The sequence below is a fragment of the Lepisosteus platostomus genome, chromosome 18 (genome assembly GCF_059453375.1).
Source record: "Lepisosteus platostomus isolate fLepPlt1 chromosome 18, fLepPlt1.hap1, whole genome shotgun sequence".
In the NCBI taxonomy this organism is placed as follows: Eukaryota; Metazoa; Chordata; class Actinopteri; order Semionotiformes; family Lepisosteidae; genus Lepisosteus; species Lepisosteus platostomus.
Window position 1 is genome coordinate 6,874,427 of NC_142628.1, and position 13,007 is coordinate 6,887,433.

Genomic DNA, 13,007 nt, shown 5'->3' on the forward strand with positions numbered 1-13,007 from the left:
TGTATTAAAGTAATTGATAACCTTCTTGTTAGTTAATTGCACCAGCTTTTCTGAACACAAAGGAAATATGAAATTGTTTTATGTGTCTGTTAGTTAATGAGCTAAAACAGATACGTTTTGCTGGTGTGTCTCATTTTCAGATTTAAGCATTAATATTTTAGAACAGCAACTGAAGTAAATAAAAGTGAACGTTTGACTGATAAGAAAATCATCTAAGGAAGCTTTGAAATTATTTTTTCTTTGTACTGTCTGGAACTCCCCTTTAACATCTGACCTTCTGCATGGAATGTACACTGTAATTACTCTTTATTTCATCTAGATGCCCACTGCTAATTTTAATATTTGTCTTCTGCTTTATTGAACATGTCAGTAGATTACAGAAAAAAAAGCAAAGCCAGGATTCATCTGTTTCTAAAGACATACTATTATGCAAATCATTTGGGACCTCACGACAAAATATGAACTTATCCAAAATCAGGAAAAAATATTTAAACATATATATTGAGCAAAATCAAAGAGAACCAATTTACCTAAGGAGTATCTTTTTAATGGTTTAAGCATGAATATTGACGTAGTGTATATACAGTACCTGCTCTGACTACATGTGACTACAAACAATACAGTTCGCAGTGCTGTATCTTATACAATTATGCATATATTTTTAATAAAGAAATGTAGCCCGACATCTATTTGATACAATTTATCTGTATTTTCCAAATGCTTAAAAAACAAAATATTGTTGTCTTACTGTATGTTTAGAGAATACAGTTTATACATTTATTTTACTGAAAACCTAAAACTGTAGTTCAAAATTCAGATTGATATCCTTAGTGCTCAGATGGCCAAATTTTCTTAATTGCAATGGGGACATCAGAAATGTATTTTTAACACAGTACAGCTTTAAGACATACCACAAACCTACAGTATAGTAGAAATGATTTGTATAGCCCTAAAACATTTTTCACAAGATTTCACATGACTATAAGTAATATAATCCAAATCCAAATAAGCACCTCTGAAAAAGGTACCTGAAAATAATGAAATACATGTTGATGTATATTTATTTAATTGTTCTAAAAATTTCCTTTTGCTCTTAATTATTTTGCTTTTGTGATCTTTAATGTGAGATTTCTATGATTTCTATAATTGCAGGAAGCAATTTGTTTTTCTTAAACATATTAAAACATTAACATAAGTTAATTTAAAGGAGTTATTATTTGGTTTCCATTGCACTTATAATTGGACTTATTGTTCTTAATTATTATGAAAGGATGTCTACAGCATAAGTTTGAAGAGTTCTCTTGTGAATGAAATAGAATCTGCATTTAATCTGTATTTACCTTTCATTAACTGAAAGGATAAACCTCCACTGCATCAATTAAAATTTATAGGTCCAGAGATGAATTAATTTGTAAAATACATGTGGAGTGCAGGCATCCTGAGTGACCCACGCATCTCAGGTAACACATTTACTGCAGAAGATGAGGAGACCAAAACAGGTGTTACTAGTACTGAGGTGTCTTAGCAACTTTTACTCCTGGAGAATAAAGTGCAATCGAACCTGATTTGATATCTAGGGAAGCCAAAACCTTTAGTGCCCCTTAGCACATTATACAGTATATTGATGCTGGAAAATGTATGCAAGTGAAAAGTTGCATTATTGGTAATTGGTGTAAAAACAGGAGTTTAGCAGCTATTGTTTCATCATGTGTTTTATGTCTCTGTTTGAAGGCAGGCTTCAGACTCAGAATTTACTCTAAATTCAATTACAGGGTGTGCATGTATGAATAAATATGAACATAAAGTTATTTACTGAATGTGTGGACAGTATTTGTTTTTAGTCATGTGCATGGCGCAGTATTCATGTTTAGAAGAAATAACATGTTAGAAAAGTATTTTAGATGCTGAAACAGTAAAAGAGGTTTAATTTCACAGGGAGATAAGGCCTTACTCCGCCCACAGCCCTGCTGTGTGTGAGCAAAATACGGAAACAGACTTCATGACTAGGATAAGCTCAGATCCTAACCCCGACTGTGCTGGCATGTAAATGGCTGACCTTCTAATGAAGAGGGGTCACAACAGTAAAACACTAGAGTGTGGAGCCATCATACTGCCTTCTGTCTTTAATTTTTTTTTTCTTTTCCTACTTCTGATGGACAGAAAGTCCCTTTGTAGAGTGCTTTAAAATGTGCAACAGTAAAGAAGGGTTTTTTTTTCTCTTCTATTAGCACACCACCTACCTGGAAAACCCATAGGAGTTACAACCATCGGACCACAACAAAGTTAAGTAATTTAAACCAAATGCTTGAATCATTTACCTTAGGCTTTATAAGGCATCCAGAAAGTCAAACACTACAGTAAAAATCTGTAAGACCTCTCATAAAATAGTAATAAATGTGGAAAAATGTATTCTTTAATCAGCAGTTGCTAATACCTGTTATATAGATGACCCGGAAAAAATTGTTCTGTTGATCTACTAAATTCTGTTCTCCATCCATTTTAATACACTCTGTTGTTTACTATGATTAAATTGGCCATCATTTGATGTGAACTTTTTATAAGACAGTTTTTATACAGTATTGCCAAGATCTTAATGTTTTTCTTGATTTGTTTGCAGAGAACAGGAAAATGCTTTATTTCCACTAAGGTCTATTGGTGCACATAGTTAAGGGTTCAAGGGGCTAAATAAAATGATCCGTTGTGGTGGGCCTGAAGCTTCAACAGAAAAACAAAGCAGTGATAAACAGGAGCTAAACCTGGAAAAGACACATTTTTATTTATGAAAGTTTTTCTTTTCCAAATCCCGGAAATTAAAATCTTTCTCAACAGCTTTATTATGGCTTTATCATGTGTAGCTGAACTGATGATTTTACTCAGCCTTCGACGAGGCTCAGCTGGCAGGTTTTTAATTGATTGCTTTAATTGATTGGTTTGGGTAACCGTGGATGAAAAGCAGTTTATCTTAATCAGTTCATAGCAAATTTAGTGGGGGCTTGATTGCTTCCATCTGATCTTTATTGGACCATATTTTATTTAAGTACAGTAGTCATGAAGACAAGGCTGGGTACTGCTGGGTCTCTTGTTGAAAAGGTCTCCCAACTCTTAGGGGATCGTGCTAAGTGGTGAAAGCAGATATACGGTAGGCCAACATGTGTACTGTACTTGATTTGCAGACAATAATAAGAAAGCTCATGCCTCCAGTGTGATGCAGTTTTGGCTCAGATTAAATAAAAACTCAATCCCCACCAGCCTGCTCAAATGCTGCTTCACTTATTGGTAGGTTTTTGTTTGTCAGTGCAATCTGATCTGAACTCAGTCTTCAAATGACAAGAGCCACTACTCCATACTGTATTATTAAATTTATTTTGCAGTGGCATTTTTTAATTGTTATCTAATAGTGTAGGAACCCTTACTTATTATTGTAGCTTGACTTTATAAGTTGAAGGTTCATGTATTTTTAACACCATTGGAAATTAAACACATTTTGTAAAACCCAAATTCTGGTGTTATAGAGGCCTGTTTGCTACTGTAACTAAAAAGAGATGTTTTGAAAAAGGTTTTGCTTAAAGGCTCATTGCCTTTCATAAAGATACTGTGGTTTGTTAAATTCCTGCAGTGGACTAATGTGGAAAGAAAATGATCTGCATTTTTAAAAGAAATTCTGTATTTGAACATTTTAATGCAAACTAGATACTGTAGATGTGTCATTAAGAAAGTTTATGTTAAGGTTTGCTCAACTTACCACTTGTAAACTGGTGAGTCATCCTCAGAGGTTTTGACTAAATTAAGGAACTCTGAGATCTTTTTCCACAGAATTGGTTTGGCAGGTGAATTGTTTTGTGCTGGAATTGAATGAAGTTTTGCCATTTCCATTGCAATTAACCTACAAAAGGAAAAATGATGTTTACATAAGGCAAGGAACATATTCTTACAAAGGTAACAACATACATTTGCATCAGGCAAATTACATACATGTATAACCTTTATATTCATTCATGATGAAAAGTGTCATGATGGTTGTTTATCTATTCCACTTTTTGAAATGCTCTGATTTAAAATAATACTCTCACTTTTAATTCATTATTTCATTATCCATTCTTATTATTTATGAAGTTCATTTTTTTTTTATTAAAGTAGTTTTGTAGGATTTAAAAAATCATATTACAATACGTGCAGCACATCATCAACATAGTATACTAACGGTGTGTTCATGTTAATAGAAAGTTAGATCTCTGACCTGTTCTGCCAAGATTTGCAGTCTTTCTTTCTTTTTCTTAATATGCTTTGTTTCACAAGCCTAGCCGTATATTATAATGCACAGAGATGCCTAAAGCATTTGCTACCGGACAATGTTAATCTTTTCTAAAACACTGTCTCGTGTAACCTTGTTGGTCAGCCTAATCCAAAAATATTCTCCCAAGATAACTGAGAAAAGATCTGGACCCTCAAGAATATCCTTACAGTTTGCCCCATGCTGTCTATAATTGGTTTTACATCCTCGCTATAAGAATAATTGCATGTGAATGCTGTCCTGTGCTTGGTTAAAGGATAATGACCAGAAACAACTGTGACCTTGTCTGAAAAATAAGCCCCCTCTTCCTGAGAACATTCTGAACTGAATGTTTTCACAGAGTTCTGTTCTCCATCAGTGTACAAATCCTCACATTGTACACGAATAGAAAAAGAATATGAAATAGTTTCATAATACCAGATACCAGGCTGTGTTTTATTCCCATGGTCTTTGGTCACTGGTTACTTTATTATCATAAGTGCGTTGGTATTTATCCAACTTCACTTCAAATGTGTATTTATATAGAGAGAATTTTTTTAATAAATGTTGTTCCCTGAAGCCTGCCAGCTCTACATGGGGGAAAGAGTAACAAAACAGTCCCCTTGGTCTGACTTAGTCCCATCACACTGTGGTAAGTAGCAAGTCCTACTGGGGATCATGTTAGGATTTGTAAGTAAAACATAGACAAGATGTTTTTCCCCCTGACATCTTTTTAAAGATCATTTGCCATCTAGTTATTGTTGTGATGGTACTGTGAAGTAAGTCTGCTACAGGGTGGTTGAAACTGTGCTTCCAAGTATTACAGTATAACTTCTGTTTTAAACACAAATTAAATCTTATTGTAATTGGATATATTAATGCTTCTTCTGCTTTGAGCTGGATTTAGTGGATTCTCAAAGGAGCTGATTTGAAAAAAGCAGTTAGAAGACTTGCTCTTTATTATTAAACAGCAAACAAATAACCTCAAGGAAAATCTCTTTGGACTTGTTAGTATCCTTCTGTGCCTGGTGCAATTTATAGCAAAGTTAGCTATGATCCTCATCAACAGACGCGTGCCTAGTATTCAGTCAATGTTGCCTGGATAACCTTTGGAGTTATTTAGGGTATCCTGACCAGTTGGTTCTTAGTAAACATTTGGGAAGGAAAAGGTATGTTCACATGCCTTTGATCTGTTTATTTCCACAAACTGGATAATTGTGAAGTTGAATTCCGAAGAAGAATTCAGCTAATTGATTACTATCAATATTTGTGTTGAAACTGAGACATTTTTAATTTCAGGGTTTACAAACTAAAAATAGCAAGGCAAGTCCAATGGTTAGGAAAACAATCTTGGAAAATTCATAGCCCACAAGGCAGATGTTACTCTTACATTAGTAAGTTTTGCTTGATGGGATTCATATACTGTACAGAAATCAGTCCATTTTATCATTAAGGCTGCTATAATTTAGTCAATGATGTGGTTATTTCAACTTGCCACTGTCTGTAATTTATTACAGATATTTAAATCTTAGTTAAATTATCAAAAATAGAGATAGAATGACATCATCAATATGGTTGCTTGTGCTTAATTAAATGGATTTAAGAGATTAGACACATTACTGAGAACATATTATTAATAAGTTCTCCGTAAAGTGAGAGGTTCTGTCCTGTCTTAAACTACATCATAAATAAGTTTAGTTTTTTTCTGAAGCACAGATGTTTGTGTACATCTGTCTGTCAGAGGATTAATTAATAGTTAGACTATTGCAGTTAGACTATGCAAGGTCATTGCTAAAAAAACAATTTGTAAAAAAAAAGATTTCAGGCAAACCGATTTAGTTATAAACCAAATTAATATTATTGTAAATGTGCCCCCTCTTCTTTACCTGTGTTCAATATATTGATACACAGTCAACCCTGAGCAGCTCCTTGTATCACAGCCTGGGGGCATGACTTTAATGCTTTTTGCCTGTAGTATCTACATTATATCATATATACACACACTCTTTAGAAATGCAACACCAAATTCAAACAAACATCAGATACATTAGATTTATTAAGTCAGCTTCAATTGTGACATACAATAATTGCATTTGTAAGTAAATTAGTGACAACTTTTAAAGCCACTTGTGTTGTACAGTATGTCACATGACTAAGTGTATCTACAAAAGTTGACACGGAAGCATATTCACCTACTGTATACTGTACATCTAATGCTACAGTACATACTGTATGCATTTTGCCTATTGGTTTCACTGGTGCTTAGTTGGGTTAAGAGTCAGTGATATAAGAGGGCAATATATGATGTTGATAGCACACTTAAGCAGAACATCTTGTGTAATTCTCCCTGCTGGGGGGTTGTGCATTTTATTTTGTTCAATGATTAAGTGGTTCTGTTAATGTTTTTTTTTTACCCAGAACATCAGGCAGAGCAAAGGTTTCCGAACATTGTCAGCATAAGGCTGTGCGCTGAAATTAGCATCCAAAACGAAAAGCCTGAGTTAACAGCTCCTTGTACTTCTGAACAGCCATACTTAAAGTGTTTTTACTCCCTTACACAGACCTCACTGAAACCTGTACTTTTTATGTACTGTATATACATACTGTAGCCAAAAGAAAAACATCAGAAAACATCTCATTTTTCCTATGTTGAGAGGGTTGTTGTTCATTTATAATAGAAAGGCAAACTACCACTATGTGAAATTTAAGGGGTATCTGCATTGGCTGACCATAAAATTACTTGTTGAACCATAAGTTATTGCAGTCTTATTGTCTGACTAAATTTGTATTTTGTAAACTTAATGTTAAAATCCAGTACCTTATCTGTTATGAAGATTTGATGTTGTCCACCCTAATCGCTTCAGTTGATTAAAACAGACATCCTAATTCATCCCATCTGACAATTGTGGTAAATAAGGCAGTTCACATTAAGACATCATAAAGTTGAAAATATTTACCATATTCCTCTGGTGATCTGCTTATGCTTCAAGCAACTGTTCGTTAATCGAAGACTAAAATGTTCATATAAAACAAAGCCATTGCATGCTACAGCTACTTTAAAATGGTATTTGCAACTCATTTGGTGGTTAATTGTGCCCCTGCTCTATACAGACACTTGTATGTACAATTCTTGAGCTACTGTATTGTTAGCTTTATGAAAGCCCATAAATGGTGTAAAATTGGAACTAATATTTGAAAACCAGAATGTCATTGTAAAATGTCTTGCAAATTGTTATTTTGCTATGAATTCATGTAATATAAGATATCAATATGGTATCATACATCTCAAATGTCTGTATTCTGTTTGTCTATATTCTAAGGTACAGTATGTACAGTACTTTCTGGTATTAATAAAATGTATTACATTTTGATAAAGTCTATATTATACCATTATATTGAAAAATAAAATCCAATAATTATGGAGAAAATGTATCTTTTTAGCTTACCACAAATATACACTGTTTAATTTGGGTTTTTAAAGCTGAAATTACTCTCATCCCTGTTACTGGAAAGAAAATAATGTTCTACTCCATAAATGGGGTCTCCATATCATCTAACAGTGAGACTAAAGTACAATAAGTACCTACTTATAATGGAATGGAATGGAATTATCTGTTCTATCTCTGATTAACATTTTAATTGCATTGTGCCGCATATACGAAAAGTTGTTATTCCTCAAATGCTATAAGAAAGCAAAATTGACATTTGTATTGTATGTCTATAACAGAATTGACAAAAATAATGTTTTCATTAATGACGGCAGCATAGAACACAACTAAATTTTGTACAGTGCAGTAAAGTGCTTTTTCTATACAGTATATCTAAAACCGTGTTATTTTAAAACTAAAACTTAAAAAAAATATACTGACAGCTAGTTTTAACTTTTCACATATTACTAATTGTACTACAACTGTAGAATCACTTTGTCCATTTTGCATCTGGTGTAACATGAGCACAGGAGCAAATGAATACCTGTATATTGCTGGCTGTCTCACCAGTCCTTCGCCCAAGACGGTTCCTTTCACATACTCATAGCAGATTCCATTCTCAAAAGTGCAGTAGAGCTGAGGTCCACAGTTATGGGCATGAAGAACTTCAAAACTTTTCATTTCAGTCTCTCTATCCACAAAGAGGTCAGTCATTTTTCCATGTATACGAACCAGGACTACATCTTCCATTAATTTATCCACATAGCAGCCTATCAGTTGATTTGTGATTCCTTCAGTAAAGAACTGGAAGAAATAAAATAAATCTGAGTTAAAACATGGTTTGTGAATATAAGTTTGGTTGCACATTTTATGACATGGAGACATTTTCTAATCTAATTTTAAGGCATTTACTGTACTGTATGTAGCACCTTGCATTGCAAAAATCCCCAAACTAGAGAAAATACAAAAGTGTAATGAATTACAAAAGATTTACATTTACAACATTATAAAAAGAAATAAGTCTTTAGATGTGATTAAAAAAAGCTCTGTCCTTGATAGACCCAGGAAGAGCATTCCAGAGGCCCTGGGCCAGAGTACTAATGGCACAGTCTCTCATGGTGCGCAACTTTGACCTTGGTACGTGGAGAAGGTTGCTTTTCATGGAGTGCAGGTTCTGTTCCAGCACATATTGACAAAGCAAGTGCTTTATGTAAGTTGGGTCCAGGCCATTTGAAGCATTTGAATGTAAGAAGTAAGAAATTTCCACATAGTTTGGAATTATACTGGAAGCTAACAAAGAGCTTAATTTGGTTCTGCTGTAAATAATAACACGTTAATGACATTATACAAAAATGGTATTAAGGAGAAGCAGTGTACAAACATTTGAAATTTTCATAACAGTCTTCGAGTACTATGCTTGGCAAAATTGAACATCCAGATTTGTAATGTGTAACATGCCATTCATAATAGCATTTATAGTTGTATAATAATTAGCATAAGACTGATGTATAGTGAAATACTCGCAGTTACACTCTGCATTAAGAACTATTCTGAATTATGGTTTTCTATAAAAGCAATGACGCCAGTGACTTGATTTGTTCTATAATTTATAAAAAACAACTGAGAAATCTTAATATGCAAAATCTCTGAAAATGTGGAATTCATATAGTACGAACCACTATGTAATGTTTTTTTTTGTGGTTGTATTTTACCGACATTTTAGAAGTCAGATTATGTCTATACTGTATCTGTAGAGAGGTAACAATTTTAAAGTGAATGTTTCATTAACCAGCCTTTGGGTGTTCTTACAGGTTAACAGTCCGATAGATTATGGGACCCATCACTCAGTCTGAACTTACTTGTAACATCTACAGTACCAGTGGTCTGTTATGAGAACTTATATTTTAATAACCCAAAAGTTTTTTTGCACTTTAATAGCTATCAAAGACTTTATATATATGAGATGTGAAAGCTCAAAATGGGTCATGAGCTCCATCCACTGTAATATAAAGATACAAATTTACCATCTTATCATTTAATTATGTTTTAATGGAAGAGAATCTCCTTCCAAATATGGTCTAACTTCCAAACTGAGTTATTCTCTAATGTGTCAATATCAGCAATTGTGCACATTTACATTTTGCATCTTAGGGAACTGTGTGTGTAGTTAGATACTTCCAAAATAGTTTAATTGATAGAATAAATTAAAATTACTGATAACAATTTACATTATTGCTGTTTATGCCTAAATGTTTAAATCGTAATGTTATATTTATTTATTGCCTTAGACTAACACAGAAAAAAAAATAGAATATGTAATATTAGGCTATTAGTATCTATCTTTAATATTAATGTTTTCAAAACCAATTCCTGGAAAACAATTGGTAAAATAACACTTATGTTTAAAGTTTAAAAATCTACCACACTTACATGAAAATATAATATTCAGGTGTTGATTAATTAGTAAAATGTCAATACAGATACCTCTAAACACCAGATTATTAAATCGCAAATCTTCTCATCTGGGTTCTCTAATCAGGAATGTAATCTGTACATTGGCTCAGTAATTGAACATTGGTTGATTTAACAATTAAACAAGGCACATAATATAACTTTGTCTTAATATTTTATCTAATCAAGCACTGGGGCCCTGGATTCATTTCATGGGGTTCTAGCAGCATGGAGATTGTATGGTCTATCCCACCTGCCACCTGTTGCATGCAGGGATTTTATACACTAAAGTGGAATAGTGACGGGGCATGAAACTTTGGCCTACAGAAAATTAATGGCCTGGGAGAGGAGGAGAGATATGGTAGTACTGTAGGTTTCCCCAGGTACCCAATTCAAGAAAAATGCTAGAAATGCAAAAGAGGGGAGAGATAATCAACAAAACATGGGAAGAAGATTTCTGAGATTCCATAAGCTGGACAAGAAGTAATGAAGTCCTATGATTAATTCATATATAGTACCTCAAATGAACAACTGAAAGCAGACTAATTAAATTGAAACCATGTAAAATGTTCTGCTTAACATACTATAGGCACGAATTGTTGGAGGTATCTACTGTATATCCAAATTAAAGTAATTACTGATATTGTTCAGTTATTTACCATGGGGGGAGTCAGATTTGCTGATGAATTTTTGGAAATCCTCTAGCTCACAGATTTGTTAAGATGGAGTTGGGAGTAACAAGAAAAAATGGCATCTGATGAAAATATGTTTGGACAAGTGGTTGACTGTGATGATATGAATTAATAAAAGTCTAACATGACACATACTAAATACAGACAATATTTAATTAGTATTGAAACAGCAGTGTCTTGTCTGACATGATCATTAATCAGAATACAGATGTCTTTAATCATAGGATAGTTTTGGGCTTCTCATATGGTTAATGTACCATTCTGCCCCACCGAATGCTTATAAAATTTCAGGGTTTGTGGTTCTTTGCAAAGTAGAGCTGTATGTTTTGGAAAACAATATCTTGTTACTTACTGTCTACACTGACAGTGACTGAAAGAATGCAAGCAAGTGTGCTGTTTAACTTAACTCCTCATAGCATAGAATACATACAGTGCACACAATCCTTTACACAATGCTAATTTACATCTTACTGTAAAGTAGTACTTACTGTATTGAACTGCAAATAATTCTTATTCTGAAATTTTGACTTTGACTTTTAGATTTGAACTAAAATTGTTTCTGTTACAACTCCATAGTGAAGATTTAAATTACCCAGAACTTATTTTACAGTACATACAGTATGTTTCCTGGAATTCTTACAATCATAGACACATACAGTAAGCTGTCTTCTAGGTTTGGGTACTGAGTGCATTTCACAATAATATATTTACAGTAAATGCAACAGCAATTTTCATAATGCTTTTCCTGGTAATCTGACATATCTTCCAGCTACTGTACAGTATCATCCCCTGTTAAGCAATATTTAGTGATCTCAAACATGAACAAATTTTTTCGTTGTACATTGTTTTATAGAAATAATGGCCTATCACTGAACTATTAAGAATACAGTGATTCTGTACTTGGAGGTTATAGAGAATTGAATCTCATAATAAGCCTTCTGAATTGATAGTTTTTTTATCTAGCTTGTAGAGAACAGCCCCAAATGATCAGCCTCTCACCTGAGAACCTATTTTACAGTGTTGAGTTGTGAGTCCAGTTTTTAAAATTTAATGCAACATAACTTTATTGCATTCGGAACAAGATCAAAGATATCACTCTGTGTGTTTGAAGTCTTTTCTATTTGAAGTTTCTTCCAAAGATGTTGTGTGTAAAACAAAAGTTTACATATAGTTTGGCCTCTTTCTTGTAGAGATGTGTGGTGTGTAGTGTATTGATCATACAGTACTTCTTAAAGAAAAAAGTATCCTAAGTTGCCAGAATGTTGGCCTTTATTTATAGCTTTGGTTTAAAATATAAATAAACACCTCCCCAAAAAACAAAATTAAAGGTTTATTTTTTATTTTTTTAAATGTGAATTTAGTTTAAACTGGTGAAAGTTTACTATGGAGAGTATCATAATATTTTGTTACTTTTACTGTGGTTTCGTCTTGTTATTGCTATGGTTTCCTTTGGATTTAACCTTCAATGTGTTCTGCTATACTGGAGAAAGGGTAAACCATGATGTTTTACTCTATAATGTATTATATTGTATATAATACTGTATGTATATACAATATAAGGAGTGTGAGCTCCTTACAAACATCTGTAATGGTATACCATGGTATTTCCACAGTCCAGTGTAGAAAAACACGGTAAAGACAGTGCTGCCTGTCACACACAGGAAACCATGTAAAAATTAAGGTACAACAAAAAGTGCAAAAATACCATGGTAGATTCACTATTGCAAACAGCAGTAAAAATTGTTGGATTGGCTTTGCTTCTTAGCTACTGTAGCAACAATGCATTAATTTGTGCTGTATTAGTTTAAAATATCCGTTATGACATTTACCCTGTGTGTATGGCTAAATTCAGAAAAGAGTAGTTGAGTTTTGATTTGAGTGCAGAAAGATGAGATGACTTCTTCAAGAAAGGACTTACTTTGTTTTGCATTTTATTAGCAATCACATTTTATATCTAGACTTGTTAAAATGTGTAACAGAGGTAGTGTTTTTAATTTGAACAAACTCCAGTCCAAGAACTTGTACCTGTTCTGGATTTGTGCTCTTACAGTGCTGAAAACTAACAGTTCCCCAACAATGCCATTGCAGTGGGCATAATACTGTAGATATTTCATTTTCAGATCTTCATTCTTTCACACTATACTAAGGTACTGTATAACCCACAAA

At 33.3% G+C, this 13,007-nt stretch overlaps 1 protein-coding gene and 1 long non-coding RNA gene across 4 annotated transcripts in view; one reads left to right on the top strand and one right to left on the bottom strand.

Annotated features, from left to right (window-relative positions):
- Window positions 1–13,007, top strand: part of LOC148645545 (uncharacterized) — a 245,042-nt gene that overhangs the window by 68,801 nt on the left and 163,234 nt on the right. The window lies entirely within an intron of this gene.
- LOC148645546 (ethanolamine kinase 1) overlaps window positions 1–13,007 on the bottom strand; it is a 64,087-nt gene that overhangs the window by 44,284 nt on the left and 6,796 nt on the right. For all 3 annotated transcript variants that reach the window (XM_088610918.1, XM_088610917.1, XM_088610919.1), the window contains exons 2-3: window positions 8,243–8,502; window positions 3,743–3,883 (exon numbers count right to left, since the gene is read on the bottom strand). In XM_088610918.1, the coding sequence (XP_088467044.1) occupies window positions 3,743–3,883; window positions 8,243–8,502 (401 nt within the window). The remainder of the gene's footprint in view (window positions 1–3,742; window positions 3,884–8,242; window positions 8,503–13,007) is intronic.